The 20,863-nt window shown below is 38.7% G+C and overlaps 1 protein-coding gene across 1 annotated transcript; it reads right to left on the reverse strand.

Moving 5' to 3' along the window:
* Positions 1–1,202: 1,202 nt before the first annotated feature.
* Positions 1,203–19,040, reverse strand: mmp14a (matrix metallopeptidase 14a (membrane-inserted)). Its single transcript, XM_028038476.1, has 10 exons — positions 18,550–19,040; positions 6,960–7,108; positions 6,604–6,726; positions 6,124–6,431; positions 5,878–6,039; positions 5,155–5,294; positions 4,876–5,014; positions 4,637–4,787; positions 3,669–3,784; positions 1,203–3,517 (listed from the first exon to the last, which is right to left on the reverse strand). The coding sequence occupies exons 1-10, from the start codon at positions 18,625–18,627 to the stop codon at positions 3,210–3,212; spliced, it is 1,674 nt and encodes a 557-aa protein (XP_027894277.1). The 5' UTR covers positions 18,628–19,040; the 3' UTR covers positions 1,203–3,209.
* Between the last annotated feature and the right edge of the window lie 1,823 nt (positions 19,041–20,863).

The following is a 20,863-nucleotide window of genomic DNA, read 5'->3' on the forward strand; positions in this document are numbered from 1 at the left end:
TTTGCAATTTTCCCCCAGATTGATCTCTACCTGGAGGATGTGAACTACTTTTTTCCCTCCTTGACTTCTAAGTTTAAGTATTGTAAATAATGTTAAACCTGCATCAGAAGTCACTTAAAATGGAATCAACTAGCCAACATAGTTACATCAGCAGACGCATTTTATTGTTTTTAAATAAATGAGTTAACTAATGGAAAAGTAAAGGGACAGATTAAAAACAGTCAAGATGATTTAAGTGATTGGATCTAATGTCTCTCTTTTTATTGTCTATAAACATATTTCTATTTAAGCAAAATAAACATGTGCTATGGTTGTTCTTTTAAACCATGTAGGAACAAATGATAAACTTTCTGGGAAGTTTTTTCTAGGGTATTTACAGCTCTGGAAAATTTTCAGTTTCTCTGATTTTACTCTTTCTAGGTTTATGTTTGAGTAAAATGATAATTGCTCTTTTATTCTGTGAACTACTGACAACATGTCTCTGAAATTCCAACCAATGATTTAGTATTTATTAGCAGAAAATGAGAAATGGTCAAAATAACGAAAAAGATGCACTGCTTTCAGACCTCAAATGATGCAAAGAAAACAAGGTAATGTTAATTTATAAACAACAATACTAATGTTTCAACTCAGGAAGTGTTCAGAGATCAATGTTGGGAAGGAAACAAGGTTTCAGTGGGGTTCAGTGCAGTGGGCTCTTCATTGTTAAGTGGATAAAGTCACATTGAAAGTGAAATCTGCTGGTTTTCTGGAAATCTGCTCTTTTATTTCTCAGTCCTTTAATTGGCTTCATTTCCTTGGAATTAAAAAAGGAAGCTGGATAAAAATAAAATTGACCTTTTCTATGCAGCTTCCCGTTCTTTAAGCTGTTCATTATTTCTTTGACCGCAGCAGTCTGAAGCAGATAAATGATCCGGGCGGAGCGTGAAACGTCCCCCAGCTGGGAAAGAAGCTCAGAAAAACAGCAGATGTTGATCTCACACTGAGGAGGGAAGCGAATCAGGGATGATGTCATTCCCCAAACTTTGCTTTTTATTTGTTTTGTGCTTTTAAAAAGTAGCTTATTTTAATCTAACAAAAAAAAAAAAAAAACACAGACAAACCAGGGATGATGTCATTCTCCAAAGTTTGTTTATTTTGATCAGTTTTGTGCTATAAAAAGTAGTTTATTTTTGTCTAACAAAAAAGCAAAAACAGACAAATGAAAAATCTCATCCCGTTTTATTTAAAAGATCATCACAAATATCATTACCATAATCATTGTCATTGATCACTGATCACCATCGGCGTTGAAGTTCGTAACCAGGATGTTGGATCGTCTCTGAAATCTGCCTGAACTCACATTTCTCTGATCTGATTGGAAGCTGGGCTTCGTTTCCCTCATTGTCATGGTAACGCCTCTGTCCAGCAGGACTCCTAATGACAACACATAAAACCAAAACAAAAACCGGACTTTCCCAACACAACAACAACAATAATAATCATATTTATAATGACAATTTAAAATGAAAAAAAATAAAATAAAATAAAAATTGCACTGTATTGTGGAAACCATTATTAGCTCATGTTTAAGAATAAAGCACTGGATTTTCAAGTTAAAGCATCACATTTGAAAATCTATTTTCCATCCGACTGCTTGCACTGAGTTTGTTTTAATGCACATTTTAATGCCTGAAGTTTGAAATAAATGTCACAATTTACAGAAGTAAAGAAGGATTCCTGAACTGTTTTATTTATTTTTTTAAGGCATTTTGTTTTCTGGATTCATTTCATTTTCTCCAGCATCTCATATGAAGTCTGACCGACTGATTACCAAAGTTCAAGTCTGCATAAGTTAATACCAATAAGTGATAAGCTGCTACACACAACTCCATCAAACCCATCAATCTTTACAAATAATATTTATCACAATGATAATAATAAATGAGCATTTTTATTCAGTAAAAAGAGAACAGAGTAATAAAAAAAAAACACATCAGTACCAAAAAACTAAAAAAAAAAAAAAATTTAGTACCTTCTTTTTTTTTTTTTCTAGTAAAGCTTCTTCTTTAAAACATTAATTGTTGGAAAACTTACACTTAAATTTTGCATCAGATACTTACAGGTGAAGCCAGATATTTATAACAGCCTTGAAAACGTTTAATTTTTATTGCCTGAAATAAAAACCTTCCTGTCTTAAGTCAGTTCTAATAAACACTAATATTTATACTAAGTAGATAATAGAATAAAGAGAGATCTTGGTCGTCCACTCAGTGATGAAGAAGAAATATCTTTAGACGTCAGCCAGGAATTTAAAGTTTGATGAAAGTTTTTGACTTCAAGTCTTACCGCTAAGCTAGCTTCAAAGTGGCTTTAAGGAAAGTAAAGTCAGTGTTTTGAAATGTGACCAACCCGATTCTGCTGGACCGGGTCAGTCAAGAGGAATGGGACAAAGTTCCTGCAAACTATTGTGAGAAACTTGAGCAAGTCATTCATTTCGAATAACAATCCTACCAAATCCTAAGAAAATGCATTTAATCTTCTGAAATGTAACAAGTTAACAACAAAAAGCCATAAAGAAACAAAAAATTTCCCACTTTTGGTTTAAATAGAGTATGTAAATATCTGGTTTCAGCTGTATTTCTGAATCTAATTGTATGAAGAATACTTGCTAACTAGCGTATTTTTTGTGCTAACTGTCTCATTTTAAGTCGTTTAGTATTAACTGTAAAGCAACAGTGTGAAGATAAAATGTTTTGTTGCAGAACCTAAAGGAAAACAATGTCAAGACGTTTAATCTGTGAGGAAAGTTGAACAGAAACAAAAGTAAATTGAAAGTTAGAAGAATCAGGCAGCAGTTCAGCTGGAGTCGTCGAGATAAAAATGAAGGAATGGGTCTTTGATCGTTTCACTTATTCATGCAGGTCTGAATTTCTCAACACAAACAGAACATGTAAATAGTTAAAATACAAATATACTTTTTCCTGATTTCAGTTTCATGGGCGTTTTTTTTTCTTTGTTTTTTTTGTTTTTTTGTGGCACTTACAAACCTCCCAACATGCCGTCTCCCTTCGATGCCCCCCAGTCGGTCATTCTTTCCCCACAGTTGCATCGCTCTCCTCCTCGATCTTCGCTGCTCTCTCGGTTCCTTCAGACTCCTCCCGTTCTTTCGCTCTGTCCCTCTTTGTGCAGTCTGTCTGTCTGTCAGGCCCCCCGCCGCGACGCGCCGCCTACACCTTGTCCAGCAGCGATCTCTTACAGTAGAGGAGGCGTCGGGGCGTGCCGTACTTCCTGAAGAACAAAAGCGCTCCCAGCGTGAGCAGCACCAGCACCAGCAGGAGGAGGGGGATGACCACGCCCGCCACCCAGGAGCCGCCCTCCGTCTCCTCGATGATGATCACCGTCCGGCCCTTCTTGGGCTCCTCGCTGTCGCAGCCCATCCAGTCGCGCAGCACCGACTTGGGGTAACCGGACTCCACCTTCATGTGCTGGTTGTTGAACTTCCAGTACTTGTTGGCCTTGTAGAAGTAAGTGTAAGCTGAAGGAACAGACGATGCAGAAGAGGACAAATCTTAGTTTCCATACATTACTCAGTTGTGAAAAGAAGGAAATTGGTCAAATGAATTACAGTATCTTCATATTTGAAGGATATTTAGCTTATGCATTGACAGTAAAATGTCTGCACTCACATCCATCTTCACTCATGAATGTAGCTTTAATGTTATCTGGGGCTCCGCTCCACTTGCTGATGGGCTTTGGATAGTCGCTGTGCACTTTGTGAGTCTGTTCGTTGAACCGGTAGTACCTACATGTGATGGAAACAACATGCGATCAGTGTAAACAGAAACGATATAAAGACATAACACATTGAAGAAACAACAGTTGTTTTTTTAAGGTTATATGAGTTTTAGAGGAGTAATGGGACATTTAGTGGCAAAAATGTATATTGCAATCAACTAAATATCATCCCGAAGGTTAACTTTGTGTCTGGTGAGCTATTTTGGTCTGGATTTAGCCATGTGTTTTTGATCTTTATCATGCTAAATGACCAACACATTTTAATGGAGAGCCAGGTGATTTCTTTTTTAAAAATTCTTTTAGAAAATATCTTTGTGTTTCAAAACGTTTGTGATGAGTTTTGCCCTGATTGGGTCTTTGGGAAGGAAACAGACCCACAGCTTTTTGAATCCACCATGAAAAGCTCAAACAGCCAACTTTTTATTACATTAGGAATTAGTCATTTACGTTTGTGATGGTAGTAAATCGGATGGCTAACACGAATACCTGCTAACTCCAACATGCTTTTCATTGCTGCGGTTTTCTAATAACCATTTTATTACTAAATCTGACCTGAAATATGGAATACCAATTTAATGCTCCTACCTAAAGAAAGGTCAAAATTATTTAGCTACAGTTAATTTTAAAGGGATTGTTAGGTGTGTCAATAATGTGTAGAGGGATTTTGTTGAAAAATTACATTTCAGGCATTTGTCAGCGATTAAGCAGCTGTAAAAAAAAAAAGATCAATTCATCAACAACTTTATCAGGGAGGGCGATACATCTGTACCAATGTACAAAAAATATGTTGGAAAAGTGGAAATGAGGGATCCTGAGTTTAGTGAAACTTCATCTTAAGTCCAACAGAAGCAAAACTCACTGAGTTCCCTTGAAGAAGTACGTCTGTCCTGTTGGCGTGTAGAAGAGAGCGGCGTCGATCTTGTCTTTGGGGAGACCGGTGCCCAGGTCTTTAATGCTCTTCGGATAACCCCTCTCCAAGCTGGACTCGCTGTAAACCCAGTATCTCTCACCTGGACACAAATATAACGACAACACCATTAATAAACCTACAATGAAAGTAGTAGAGGTAAACTTGTTCCGATCCCAGGAGGAACGTACCCTTAAAGAAGACAAACTTCCCATCACTCCTCTCGTACGCGGCGTTGATGTTTGAAGGAAGGCCCTTCCAGAACTGACCGGCTGGCCTGGGATAGCCGGGTAAGACCTTGTCGTTACGCAGACGCCAAAACCACTTGTCCTGCAAACAAAGACACGAAGGTTCATTTCTCCCCTCTTCTATCATCAAACATGATGCTACAGTTGTTTCGATGCCGATTAAAGTCTAAAAATACAACAGAGTAAATGAGCTGATGCAGGCAATGACTTCACTTCCTGTACCTTGAAGACAAACTTTTCCCCTCTGAGAATGGCGATGGTGTCAAAGTGTCCCTCGCATATGTCGGGGCCTTCGTCGGGTTTGTCAGGCTTGGACGGCTTTGTGGGACGAGGAGGAGGAGGGGGAACTCCAGATTTGGAGCCTGAAGAGAGATTTAGAAAGAAATGAGAAATAGTTAGTTTGACGGCAAGATATTTAGACACAAAGCTGGTTTTATGTGAAACATGGCCGACAGGAAGAACTTAAGGAATGAAGTGAAGTAAGAAAGGAGACATGGAAGGAGTAAAGGAAGGAAAAATAAGGAAACAGAAAGAAAGGACAGTGACAGAAGGTTGGATCAATTTAAGGAGAGAATCACACTAGGAATGAAGGAAGAAATGTCAAGGAGGACACAGGGAACAAAGGACACAAGTCAGGACCCAAGAAGATTGTTTACAGATTGTTAATAACACGAGGGAAGATGAAAACAAGGAATGAAGAAGTTCAATAAATAACGAACAAATTAGAAAATGAGGAAGAATGGAAGTTAGAAAATTGTCTTTGTGATACAGTCTGCAAATACAAATATTTTCCATTCTCCCCTCCACCCCCCTTTTTTCTCCAGACCAGGAAAATACTGAAATCAAACTCCAGACTGAACCCGGAAAGTGTTTTATTTCAATGCTTAATTTTTATATCCTCATCATCAACTCATCAGCAGATCATCCTGGAAGTAAACCACCAACCATAAATAGCCTGGATGCCGCGGCGGTCATCGTCCGGCAGCTGGAAGTTTTCTGTTTCAAACCACTGGTAGAAGGGGGCCATGATGGCTGAAGGCTCGTCGGAGTGCTCCAGACCCAGAGCGTGGCCCAGTTCATGGACCGCCACCAGGAAAACATCATTTCCTGCAGAGAGACAGAGAGACAAAAGGTGAGAAATGCATGGGTAGATTCAGTTTTTACAGCAGCAGATCATCGTTTTCCTCTTACCTCCCTGATCCACGGTGCCGGTGGTCCACGGTTCGGCCAGGTCAAAGTGCGTGTCCCCTCCGATGCCGTTACCAGGGAAGTAAGCGTGTGCCAGGAAGCCGCCCTCTCCGTCGAACGGGGTGCTGTCGCCGTGAAAGCCGTCGGCGAAGGACAGCATGATGTCGGCGTACTTGTCGACCTTCCCTCTGATCTGGCTGAAGGGAATCTCCCTGAAGGTGAGCGGGATGGCGCTCTCCCAAACCTTAAAGGCCTTTCGGATGGCGTCATGCGTGGCTCTCTCGCCCACTTTGGGGGTGTAGTTCTCTATGCTGCCGGGGAGAACGGAGGAAAGACCGTTTGAGAACAAACCAGGCACAACTAACAGATCACAGACCTGAAAATGTTTAACTTGGTATTTTGTTGGGGCAAAAGCTGTTAAATCGTCTTCATTTGCACCAAAGGCAGTTAATAAAGGAGAAGAAAATGAGTGGGAATTCTGACCTGAAGGTGACCTCAGACTTGTCCCACTTCAGACCTTGCCTCGCGTATCTCTTCCTCCTCAGGTTGGTTTTCAGCTCTGGACCGAACTTGTCCGGGACGCCACACCGCGGCCGACTCATTGCTCTGGAAGCAGCGTAAATAAATGTTATATCTAGGTTTAAAAACAGGTGTAATATCTCTTTAACTATAAAGAAGAATAAAAACCTCTATAGTTAAATTTCTTGCTATTTGGAATGCAGAAAATAACTATTTATCATTTTTAAAAGAAAAGCAAAAAGCCCTAAAGTATAAAGAACTTAAAAAAAAAAAACCTCAACATGTCTCTGAATGACTAAATGATCAGAGTCAGAACTCACTCTAGCGTGTTGGTATCTATGGTTCCAGTGACGGTCAGTCCGTAAAACTTCTGCATGGCTGAGATCGCCGTCTCAATCGACTGCGGTGAGCGGATGGCCTGGGCTCTGACGTCACCCGGCGGCAGGTAGCCATACTTCTGCAGCCACGCCTAAGAAAGTGAGACATCAACCAAGAAGAGCAAAAGAAAGAGAAAGACTGATTAGACAAATTCTTGTGCACCTCCTCAGCTTACAAATGTAAACTTATTTTATTGATCTCAGTGGGGAAATTCACTTGTTATGGCAGCATACACCAAAGCAGGAACTGCAAGTGAATGACACACATGGGCAGAAAATAAATTGCCTTTCCTGTTTTCGTTGGCTGAACATAAATACCTCAACTTGTGCTTGAGTCCCTTGTTAAATCATGAATTAAATGTTTTTATTTTATTTTTTTAATTAAATCTTACTAGCTACACCCAGAATTAAGAAACCATCCATCCATCCGAAGCAGCTGCCTGTCTCCAGTGATCACTGGCAGGGTGAAAGGTCACCAGTCCGTCACAGAGCAACACAGAGACACACCGGACATGACTCAAGAAAGCACTTAAATAAAATCTGTCTGACAAAATGAAGGAGACAAAAAAGCCTCAAAAGGCAACACATTATATTTGACCTATAAATAATCAAGACAAGACATCGGTCTGTCTATCGGCGGTTATGATGTCATTTCTACAGCTTTGTGACGCAAAGCAAACAGATATACAGATGGAAACTTATCATACGTTAATATGAGCGACCAGCCTAACAGGAAAAACTCAATGCGCGTCCAGAAGGTTGAAAAAGTACCAAGAACAACATCTGAAGCGCTGCAGGCCCCACCAGCCTCAGTTACAGTCAGTGTTTATGTTTCACCAATAAGAAAGAGAGACGGAGCCAAAATGGCACACATGGGAGATTTCTGAGGCCAAAACCCCTGCTGACCAAAACAAACATAAAGGACATGCGGATCTTTTTGAAAGGTTTGTTTCTTCTCACGTCTCAAGTAAAAGTGACAGAGTTTCATGATAGTGAACGTGAAACAGAGCAGAAGTGGTGTGATGGTCTGTACTCTGTTTGCTGCTTCAGGATCTGAATGACTTTCTGCAACTGATGGAAGAACAAATTCTGCTTTTTGTCGGAGAATCCTGAAGGATAATATACTATAATCGGTTTGTGACCTTAAACTCAGTTTCTGTTCGGTTATGGAGAAGATTATCCAAAGCAAACCAACGAGTCTGCTTTAGAAAAGTCCCAGACAAAGAGCAACTTTTAGTAGTGACCTAGTCAAAGTCTGGACTTAAATCTGATTGAGATGATGTGGCATGACGTTGAAAGGGCTGTTCACACTTAAATGAGGCTGAGGTTTACGATCTGAAACATTTCAGTGCGACATTAATGAAGAAAAAGGGGGAAAAAACTTAAGTTTGCACATTTATTTAAAGGCAACTCTTTATTCAATCTATGAAATTTTTATTTAGGTGTGAAAATGTTTCACAGATCACCTCTAGTAGGGACTTATACAATTAAATATGAAAACATCTTAAAGTGATACGGAGTATGAAATGACATATTTAGGATCCAATTTAACATGACCTCTTTTACAAAATGTTGATATTCCCAACTTGAAGAAGTCTTTGCCTGTTTCGTCTTAACATTGGGTATTTAACATGATAAATGGCTAATGTTGCCATACATATAGCGACGGCGTGATTGAATATTATGAGTCATGACTTTTAACTTTAAACAACTTCAAAACACAGATAATGGCAGAGAAAGCAGGAATACCCCAGTTCTTTAAACATAGCTGAATCTGCAGAGTTTTAATTATTTCAAACTGTAAAATCAAAAAGTATGCTGGCGTGTGTCACTATAAATGTTCACATAAAACAAACACAATATAACATTTGGAAACTAAAGTCAAAAAGTGCTCCAAATAAGTTGATAACATCGATACAAACACAACACCAAGCAATAGTGTTTTTGAAATGCTTTGTTGACTTTTTTTTGTGTCATATTTTGATTAATCGTCTTTTAAATGAAAACTCCTGAAACTCACAGAGCAATTATGTGATTTTGCTGAAAACAGAAAGGCTGGGCCTCATAAGTGAGAAGTGTGGGCATTTGTCTGATCTCCCTCGGTTCTCAGAGTTTGTCTGGACCTGCTTCTCTCGGCTCAGACGAACAAAGTGTTTGTGTCTCTGTGTTGAAATAACTGGTTAACCAACGGCAGCATATTAACTATGCTAAATTCACAGTCTTACTCCTTTCTTGTGATTCATTGCCCCGTTTACAAACTCTTTAAAGCGAAACCAGCTCCTAAAATGTCCCTGTGATGGAGGCTGAACTCGTTGAGGGAAACTTTATTGTGGGTTAGAACGAGACAGAAGAACTAGAGTCAAATTAGACACACACTCTGTAAACACTGATGTCATTTTAGTCACGATGACCCAGAAATCTGTCTAGACAATCGTTGCCAAAGACAACTGGCTGCTCCGTTGATGGAAAAAGTAACATTTCAGCAACATTTGAGTTCTTCAAAGCTTGACCTGCAGCTCTACCAGCTACCATCTTGTCTGCTGTCCTCTGTCGACGTGTCAGCCAAAACCACAACTATGTGTGTTAGCACATTAAATGGTTAGCCCTCTCTTTCCATCGCTTACAGCTGGTGGTCTACCAACACACTGTCAAAGAAGAAGAGAGTTTAAGATTCAAAGACATGTAATTATCAAACTTCTGGATCAGTCAAGACACAGTTAGCTTAGCATGAGGGCAGGTCATGGGCAGCTAGGCTAATTCCCTTTCTTTTATCAAATGTTAAAGTCTCAGAGTGATATATTATATCCAACTTTCTCCTAAAAGTAAAACAAAGGGTTTAATGAGGGTTTGTTGAGAAAAAAGATTTCAGTAGAACCTATTTAGCTAGGCTAAAGATGCTAACGACAATACAAGCTCTTTCAACATCCACAAGCTACAAACAGCAGACTTAGAAACTTACACTTTATTGTCATCGCACAAAGACACGGCAGTGAATTTGACAACAAAATGTAGCTGCTTTGCTAACAGTTTAGCCATTCAGAAAAATACTGAAAAACTACAATTGGCTATATACACATATGTTACTGGTGCAGGGAAAGAAAATGTCTCTCTGTGTGTCGATAGAAGATCGATATTCTAATATCTATGTAAATATAGATATATATATATATAGATGTAGAACTACCTTTTGCTCTAGTTACAGCTGCAAGTCTGTTGGGATAACTATCGGTCTTGAACATCTAGAGAGAGAAATGCTTTGCTCGTTCTTTTTTGAAAAATATTACAATCTCAGTCAGATTGGATGGAGAATGTCTGTAAGGCATAAGTTTTAAAGTCTTGCCACAGATTATCAACACTTTGATTTTGACTAGGCCACTCTTCCAATATAGTCAGATTTTTCCGAGAAGTTAACGCACATTTGCGTCTCTCTACCACAAATTATCTAGTGCTATTCCAACGGATTCCTTCTTTAGCATCCTCTAAACCTCAGCTATCTCTCTTTTTCCACCATATGTGCTGCTTTTCTCTTCGGGCCCAGAAAACAAGGAAGGCGAAGCAGAGGGATGGAAATGTAGAAACCGACTCGGACTACCAGGCCATAGAGTACACAACCTGTGCACACACAGCCACTGTTAGTCATGTGGTGAACCAGAGAACAAGGTTCATTTATGACAGGCTGCAGTGGGGCACCTAATCCCCCTTCTCTCCATCTCTCCTCACTCAGTCTAACAAGTTCTCCGGGATTTCACAGGATTATTTAAGCACCTAGTAAATTTATTTCATCCACTGATTCGCACAAGTTTACTTTCTCTGTCTCCAGGCTGACTGCACCTAGTGTGCCCTGTGGCTCCAGTCTGATGACGTGTCTGCTTCTATAAAAACACCCTTCCCACAAACCATCAAGACCTCCACTTCTCTCCACTGCTCCCAAACTGCTCTGCACACCGCCGCCACCTCCGGCTGGCCTTCCAGGTATCCCAGCATGCCCCCCTCTCCCCTGCTCTGGAACTCCCAGCAGCCTCCATCAAAGCTCCTATTTATCCAAGCTTCTACATGGCTGCCATCGTTGGCCAGATAGCTTACTACACAACCATGTGTGGTCAAAGGGCTGGTTGCTAGTTTGGTAAACACAACGCCGGGTCTTACTCTGACGTGCGGTCTAGATATATATAATGCACCAGCAGCGAAAGAAGACCAATCTGATGAGCTAGAAGTCAAACAGCTACGTTATGTATAGATCCTGTAGCGCCGCCATAACCGCATTCTAGGAAGAATAATTCAGAATCATCCTTTTCTTGTTGCTGAGCCGGAAAATCTGAATCACGGCTGCAACAATGCACAAAAAAATTTATCGTACAAAATAGACGATAGGAAAGAATTAAAGGAAAGGTAGAAAATGTAATTTGGATTAAAATGTTAAGGAATGTGTGCATATTGTCTTGTAAGACAGAACATAAAAAACAAGCTGTAAGGTGTGAGAAAGTAAAATCTGGTGCCTTTTACAGGTTGTTTTTAATAAAAAGTCTATTTTTGATTTGTTTCATGCAAAACATGTTATGTTTGCTTCCTTACGCTTTTGCGAGATGAGTAATTCTTGGGTGTGGACCGACAACAGCAAAACTGTTAGTCTATTTTAGAAAGTGGTGTCCAGTACCAGTCCATCATGTTGGTGTCCCGTCTGTTTTATATGTTTGTTTGGTGTAGCAGAACTAAATCAATCCAATGGTTTATTACCAGGCCGTTGAAGAACTTGTTGATGTGGTAAGGAGGTAGTTCAGTTGTGTGAACCAGCTGGATTGGAGCAGAATCATTTCTAAAACCTTCGAGAACTGGATTCAGAAACCCAACACTTAGGGTGTAGGTCAAACAATATACTTATATTTACACAAAAATCTGTCTCAGTTATAAATTCAATACAGGTGCTTTATTATTTAAATCACCGTTTGTTTTTTTTCCCTTTCATTTGCCTAAATATATCACAAGCAACCATAAACAGGTATTGACCGGTTTCCACTATCGCTCCAAGGTTTTATAAAGTTCAGGTTTCAGAGCAAATGATGATGCAGAAAGAGAAGTCGCTCCTCCTTGCTGCCTCTCCCACTTGTCCATGCACACTGCCCAACTGTTGGTTAATGAAAGGTTTTTAGCTTGTTTCCCACAAAAGGTAGAATTTGTTTGGTTGAAAATATTTCCGGACTCAGACACAACGATCAGTCATTGCTTGGAAACTAAAGGAGAGCAAAGCATCACTCTAACCAAGGTAATATAGTTTTTAATCTACAGTTGGCAACCTAAGAAAGTTACTAAGCAGGGAAATATTAATTTGTTATGCTTCCAAAACTACTGCATATAAAATATGTCAAAGATTTCATTCAATAGCCACTTAAAGATTAATACTAAATTTAGGAGTTTGGTATCAGGGTTTGTTACGAAGTTAGTGAAAGCTTGCAGGAAACTATTGATTGTCACCACATGCTGATCAGCGACTCGACTGAACTTAATGGAACTAGATTGTTTTATAACTAGTTCAGCTCTGGAATCTAAGAATTGGACTTTTTCTGTGTGATTGATCTGAATTAAATATTTCTGTACATAAATTAGATGTTTTGTTAACTTTTTTTTGTATAGTACCTTTGCACATTTGCTGTGAGTATTTTAAAAATGTATCACACTTAAATAAAATGTGTTTGAATGGTTTTGCTTTAGTCTAAGTAACAAATGATACCATGGAAAGCATTATTGAAAACATAACAATCAATGTAAACAGAGAACAACTGTTGCTTTTCTGTTCTATATAATCATGTTACAGACTTTATATTATTTATATATCATTGTGATTCCGTTACTCAAAGTAATAATTCAATGGAAATCTGACACTGACTAGTGTTTCATTATTTTGGTTGTGATGCTACGTTTAGACGCTAACAGGCTAACTTCACTGCAAGTTCTCTATTGATCTATTATTAATTTATTCAGAGTACTTCAGCAACATTTTATGACAGAAAAAAATCTGAAGAGTTTTTGTCACAAAAGTAACAACAAATTTGCCCCATTTTATCAGTGCAACAAACCAACGTCGGCACAAACAAGCTGGATGTTTCCAACAGGTCTACAATTAAAAAAATAAAAAAGTAAAAAATAACATCAACCCTGAACCACCAAATTGGTATTGTGACCATGATGTCGTGCATGACGAATGTTATTCCCCTGTTGGCTGTCAGCCATCACAGGACCTGTAGGCGGGTGCTATGCTGTTCTACGAAATTACTCGCATTCTTATGAGAACGGTTTGTTTTCCTGAATCAAAATAAAACGGAGTCGACCACAAGTTCCTGCAGGCTCTACGGACGTGATGAATCAAAAAAAAATCCCAAGCACTTTTATAGGTATTACTGAAAAAGGCGACACGTGGGAGGTCGCCGTTTGTGCAACAGGAACCATAAGAATACGACTAGAGATGAGATAGAGATTAGGTAAAGGCTTTTAAGGTTGCTATTTTTTTTTCTTTTTTAATGCCGTTGAGAAAACATGCACAGATAAGGAGAAGCTGATCCAAAAAACAGATTAAAAGTGGAAAGAAGCAGAAGTTAAAGTATTTTAAGGAAGAGAGTGGACAGAGACAGAGGAGTCGGGATTAGTGTTTAAACTGAGTCAGTTGTTCCTCTCTCTCCATGCCAGTGGAAAAAAACCACAGAATTCAGCTCATGAGTGCCCGACTTTTATATTACCCTCGTTTCTTGGCACCGTTCGGCTAGTTAGCACTCACATCAACACTATCCAACATGGTTTCCAGTTTAAATATGTATATATATATCCTGTTCAAGTTGGTCAAACAGTTCAGTCCGTTTGATGACTCGTTCCACATAATGTGCAACTGGAAATATTAAAAATACCACAAGAAGTCAGTTTAATGAGCTGCATCCAGAAAACGGTTTCTGACCTTTACACACACATACTGCATTTAAACATGAAGAGATTTACCCTTTAATTCACTTTATGGAATATTTTTTTTAAAAGAAATACAATTACTGATCTTTAATTAACTCTTTTATTTATATATGTAAAGCTATGATTAATGGAGTTTGCATGTTCTCCCTGTGCATGCCTGGGTTCTCTCTGGGTACTCTGGTTTCCACCAACAAAGACTGTAATTGTTACTCTCAGGTTTGTGTGCATGTTTATGTGTCTCTGTGTTGCCATGTGATGGAAAACCAATAATCAATATTACATCTATCAACAGTTATCACCGTTTGGAAACTTTCACTTAAACTACATTTAGAGTTTGTTGTAAGTCTCGTCTTTCTTTTGAGGCACAGAAAACATTTCTGTCTGCAACTATTACGTCTTTATTCGATTATGATGATGTAGCTTTTATAAATACATCTTCATAATGTCAAAGGTTTGGGATTCATCACAAGCCTAAAATGTCAATATTTTGTGTTCTAGCATTCGATGGTCTGCTTTGCCAATAATTGGCACATCCTCCTTTCTAAAGCGATCCTTCACGTCTTACATCTAATATCCAACATTCTTCAGTTTCACCATAAAAAAACTCTTTCTACTGACAAATATTCAAGAATATTCCAAAATCAGCAGCATTTAAAGTAGATTCAAAGTGATTCAATTTAAACAAATAGTCTTAGATTTGACCGCTAATTAATTAATTGCTCTGTTAACAAATTTCTGTACTTTTAAAGTTTTGCTTATAGTTTAAAACCATTTAACGATGTGTGACTTTACTCTTGTTTATTGTGTTTCAATGTCGTTTTGAGCGGTTCTTTTTTTGATCGTGATTCCCTTGTAAATTTGATTTTACATTTCTCTCGGTCTTTCCTGGTTAAATAAAATTTTAAAAAAGACATACTAGGGAGAAATAAAAACAAGATGTCAGCTGTTAGGAGTTTTCCCTCAGTGTGATTCACCTCTATGGTGCTTTATGGCATTTCATCATCACAGAATAACTACAAATAATTAATATTGCATTATTACTGATACTGACAGCTAGAATGTTGCATATGTGTAATAAGCTTTTCGCTAATAAATTGCTGCCAATATGTATTTAAACACATGGAAGTGAGTATTTACAGTACATATTAGTATTGGTTTCATAAAACTTCATTTAAAATGATCTATGTTTGATTTCTAGGCTGTTTTTTTATGTTGTTGTATGAAAAATGCCAAAAATAGCACTTTCTATGATACCTCAGTGATTTCTTTTGGTCAGTAAAATCTTCATAAAGGACCAGAAAGAAGAAGTGAAAATATGACATAAATGTGTTCAGTTGACTTGATTGTTATTTAGCAAAGGGAAACCCTTCCTAACAAAAACCTTCCAATCTGCTTCTACAAGCTGTGATTTAAAGTCATTTTCTATAATTTACTCATGGTCTACTGCAAGTAAACACTGTTATATTTCTGCAATAAACAATATTTAACAGTATACGTTTGCTCAGAGTTATTTTAATTGGGTCAGGAGCAAATACACAATGAGTTCAGGACCACAATCTGTGGAAAGAGGAGGCAATATAAAGACTTTGGAAATGGATATATTGCTAATTAAATGTCTGTGATTATTGAGAAATACATTTAAAAGCCGCGTTAACAAACATTTATTGTTAAACAAGTGCACTCACTTTTTGACATGTTATTTATCTCTCTGTCCTTGTCAAGCAGTGTGTTATTCTAGAAACTGGATCATTTTTATTTTCCAATTAGGACTCACTTAGACTTAATTTGCTTTCAGTTTTGTGCATTAAATTTTATCTGTGTGCATTTAGGCCAGATTCTGCGTCAGCACATCTGGACAACTGACGCAAACCTAACCAGCTGAAAACCTGAACCCAAAACCCCCTGAATGCAGCTTTTGATCAAAAATCATCCAGGAATGAACTTCTAGAAATTTCTTTCATGTATCCTGTAACACCATGCTGGACCTTTTCCCCCCCCGCTAGCAGCTCAAAGATAGACGTCTCTTCCTTGAAGTGCATCAGTTTCCAATTAGACCAGCTCCAGATGATTATTTTCACAAAGTGACAGCAGCTGCCTGTCAAATCAGCAGGCATCAGGCCCTGAGCAAAGCTTTCCTTTCATGCTACATCACCAGTTGTGATAAAAGCAATCCAGTCCAGATGTGGTTTAAACAAATCTCTGATCCCAAGCTGGGGTCGTAACACGTGTCTCCAAATGCTAATAAGAAATCTCAAAACCTTTTTTTTAGCCAGAAAGTAAAGTTTCTGCCCTATAAGATGTGTTGTTTTCACGACTGACCACTTCCTTTGCTCACCAGCTCCAACTAAGCATTTTATTTAAGTCGAGAAAGCTTACAAAGGCAAAAAGGGTGAATGAAAACAGATGCTGGAGAAGCCTTTTTTTATTTTCTAAGAATCTTAAAAGTCTGCTCTCTCTCTCTCTCTTGGTGGGGCTCCTCCTTTCACTCGGCATGGATTAAGTGTGTCTGCTCGTCATAATGGAGTCAGAGAGGGAACGTCTGATGTTGAGAAACACAGATAAATCACGCATCTTTTCTGCCACTTCAGCTTTTTTCCCCCTTAAGTCTAAATTAAGAAATGTGTTCTTTCAAAAAACGGTAAAAAAAAAGAAGAGAGAGAGCATCACTTCCCTTCAGCTGAACATTTATTTTAGCTGAATTGTTATGTCGTTGTCGTTTGGTCCAACCCAAACAGGAACGCATCTAACTTTTGATTACAGGTTTTGTGCAATGATGTAATCCTAAAGCCATAATTATTCAAGCTTGTCTTCGTTCTGCATCAACGCTGAGCGAAGCAGCATCTGCAAACAACAAACTCCATTTTTATCTGATACGTGCTTGAAAAAGAAAAAAAAACAAACACATTCCCTGAAGCGTTATCGTTCCTCAGAGGAGCTGTGTTGGTGCAGGGCAGGCTCCAGGTGCCATCCTGCAGCCCTGAGCCCCGCTGTGTTTACAGATATTCATCAGTGTGTCAGTGTGCTGCAGGCCTCTTGTAAACCGGCTGACTTATCCACCTCGTCTGGCTTGACTCACACGCCAGCCGCTTGCGGTCAGTGACTAAAGTCTCTGTTGGCTTTTTCATGCATCCTGTGTCCAGTGGGAACTGCAAAACATCCTCTTGTAAACACGTCCAGTAATGCTGATTGTTTAATTTTTATTTTTGTGGGGGGGGGGAGGAATTGGGGGATATCCAGCAAATTAAGTGTTTAGTTTGTGAGATAAATTGTTGTGACATGTTATTTCTAATTTGTGCTGAATGCTGCATATTTTAGCAGAAACAGCTGCCAAACAGTCCTCCACTGATGCTGACCCACTTTCACGTTTCCCCATCCATCCATCCATCCATCCATCTGTTTTGTGTTTATAGCCTGTAGGCTGCATATTTACATTGAACTTTTGTATTTATGCATTAAAAAGGTAACACTTTCATGCATGATTATGACTGCTGTCATGAAGTGTCATTCGATAAATACTGACACTTTTTTCCCCTTCCCTCCAGGGGGTCTTTTGTGGACTCTAATGTCCCTTATATGAAAGTGGGCTGACAAGAAAGGGGGGAAGACATGCGGCAAATGTCGCCAGGTCCGGGAATCGAACCCACGACAGCCACGTCGAGGACTCAAGGCCTCCAAATGTGGGTCACGCTATCCCCTACGCCACCACAGCACGCCCAATACTGACACTTTTAATGCAAAGTTGTACTAAAAGTTGCATAAAAAGTCCATTAAAATGACCAACTTTGCATTATTTTATAAATAATGACACTTTCAATGCAAAGTTGACTTTTTAATTGAACGTCAATGCATGTTTTAGTACAACTTTGCATTAAAAGTGTCAGTATTTATCAAATGACACTTCATGACAGCAGTCATAACCATTCATAAAGACTCCTTCATGTTTATGTCAGTCTTATGCACACCCTTTCAAATACAGTGTTAACAAAAAAAACCCCAACTAATTGAAAAATCTGGATGTTTGAGTGGAAAAATATATACAATCACAACAATGTTAACGTATTTTTGACTTTATTTCTACTTGTTGACGTTATGAACCTGGAATGGCAAAACAGAGACCCTGACGTTCGGGATGCCCATGGTCAGTCATTTGCAACATTGCACAAAAGATTGCAGATTAAAGATGTATTAAAGTAAATGTAACGTATTAAAGAGGAACCAAACTGTAGCCTTTAGAGTCTCAATCCTGAATCCATATATTTTGACTGTATCTTGTTGTGTTGTTGTGAATTCAGAGCAACCTCCAGGCCTCCAGTTTATACAGTCTGGCAGATGAAACCCATTACACCCCTCTCCTCACACACACACACACACACACACACACACACACACACACACACACACACACACACACACACACACACACACTTTTCCCCCCAGAACAAAGCAGCTCAGCAGAGACTTCCTAAGAGACATTCAAAACCATGAAACTCACTGAGTGCAAGATCCCAAAGTAAAACTCAGTACCTGTAAATATAACAATTCACAGTTTAAAGAAAATATATCACATATTTCCCGCTTCGCTTACCTCAGCTTTCAGTACATTTGCGTTGACAGAGTGCAAGCAGAAGAGACAGCAGGCCAGGCTGAGCAGCTGCGGCAGCATTCTGAAGTCTGCAAACTACCTCCCAGAGATTCAAAGTTCTGGAAAGTGACGCCGAACTCCCCTCAAAACACAGCGACGATAGTTGAAAAAGAAGATAAAATTAGGGGCGGAATAAAAGGACCGACGTTGCTTCAAAACGTGGCAGGAAACTTTTGTCGACTCCGGATGGACACTTGAAGCAACACCGCACAGCTTCCCTGCGCCAAAAGCCGCTCCGCTGGAGTCAAAAGCAGGAAAAAACGACTCACGGAGCGCGCTAAAAGCGTAAAGTAAGATGCTGGAAGTGCCGTGTGAACTGAAGCTTCGCAGTTTGGCCTCAGTTCTGCTCTCTAAGGCTGCCCGCAGCTTGTGTGGACGTCGTCCGTCCACAGAGAGAAGACGGACAGATGAGTTTTCCCTGAAGGTCCTCCTCCAGATGTGCGCACAACGTTTGCGCATTGCACGTTTTTATGGAATATTTCAGTTTTTCTTCATAACAACACCCAGCAATGAAATGCTGAGTACAACATGGCTTTTTTTTTTATATACATGAGCAAATGTATTCATTATTAATAGCCCGAGTGAAGTGTTTTCACTCTTATACTTTAATCAGTGGTGTTTAATTAGGTCAGCTGTGAAAAGACAAAATACTTTTGCTTTTTTTTTAAAGCAGTTTATTTAAAATCAATTTTCTCATTGATTTATTAGCAATGATGAAGTAGTACAGGAAATAATGTAACATAATGTACATTATTTGCACATCATGTTTAAATAATGTTTTAATTTCACACTTTCTCAAAGTCATTATGTGTCTTTAGCCATCAATAAATATTTATTTAGTTTATTAGACCTGGAAGAGTCAGTTGTGCTCAGCCTTTAACTGCTTGCCTGATGTCTTCACATGTTGCTTTATTATTTCCTCATGATATCATTTATTTTGTGAAGAGCACCTCACAGTTTGAATGCTGTTTTAAAACTTGCCAACTTCCCTCCCATTTTCTCTAAATAAGCTATTCGTCATTCTGATTTCACACTTCAAATTTAGTTTGATCACATCACAGCACACATCTGCAAAGATTGAGGTGTTTTTTTTTTTCTTTCAGTGCGTTTGCAGACTGTAATCTGGCTTTTTATGCTGATTTTGGAGTAATGGCCTCTTCCTCTCTGAGTGGTGTTTCAGCTCATATATGTACAGAACTTGTTTCACTTTGGATATTGAAGCTTTCTCACCCGCTTCAGACTGTAACGTTGCAAGGTCTCGGACTGATAGACACATTTTGCACCAAAACACTGGGGATTCTTGCTTCCTGAACAGCACAGTGGTTTGATTTCTTCTTGTTTTTTATGCTTGTGTGGACTTGTTTGAACAGGTAAACATGGCACATTCAGGCACCTTCAGGTATGAGGTTATCATTTCAAAGGATGAAGGAGATTCGTGGAGGTCCACAAATCTCTTCCTGACATCTTGATAGATTTCATTTATCAACCAGAATACAGTGCTTAACATTTTCTGCATGTTTTACTCAGTATAAATATCTACATAAAGTTGTATACAATATTTTTAATGAGTATTAACAGTGTGAGATGGATGTGACCAATCAGGACGTCCCTCTAATACATGAACAGTGACATTAGGAGGGTATCAAAACATGGGAAAACTAACCAAGGTTTTGTTTCTCTTTGACGGTTTTATGTTACTGTTAGCTTAAAGCTAAAAAGAAGAAGATGAAACAACAACAAAATCCAATTTCTATTTTGACCACAAAACAGCTTGTATTTCAATTTAATATCCTGCATTTCAAAAAGAAAAACCAAATAACTCCTGATTTTGTTTGTTTTGTTGTCACTACTGGTTTCTGATGGGAAATAGCAATTACCAAAACATGCCCAAACATTACTCACACATATACCTTTTCAACTGTTCTCTACAGAATCTACCTGAAGATTTCTATTTCTGTGACACATAATAGAATAAGCCAAAAGGTCGTTAAAAAGCATAACAAAGAGTGAATATTTCTTTTAGCTATAAGAAAACTAAAGTAAAGATGGATGTACTTCGAAAACCATATGAATTAATAGGGAAGTAAAACACTACTTCAATACTTTGCTCATTGAAGTAGTATTTGTATTAAATTGTTTACAATTATTTCTATGAATGAAAAATGACAAGGCGTTTATCCGAGCTGACACTGACACCTGGTGGTGAAAATTCAACATTTCACCGTTCACATCCAATTTAACCAGTCAGTACCGTCCC

Source organism: Xiphophorus couchianus, chromosome 14 (genome assembly GCF_001444195.1).
Source record: "Xiphophorus couchianus chromosome 14, X_couchianus-1.0, whole genome shotgun sequence".
Taxonomy (NCBI): Eukaryota; Metazoa; Chordata; class Actinopteri; order Cyprinodontiformes; family Poeciliidae; genus Xiphophorus; species Xiphophorus couchianus.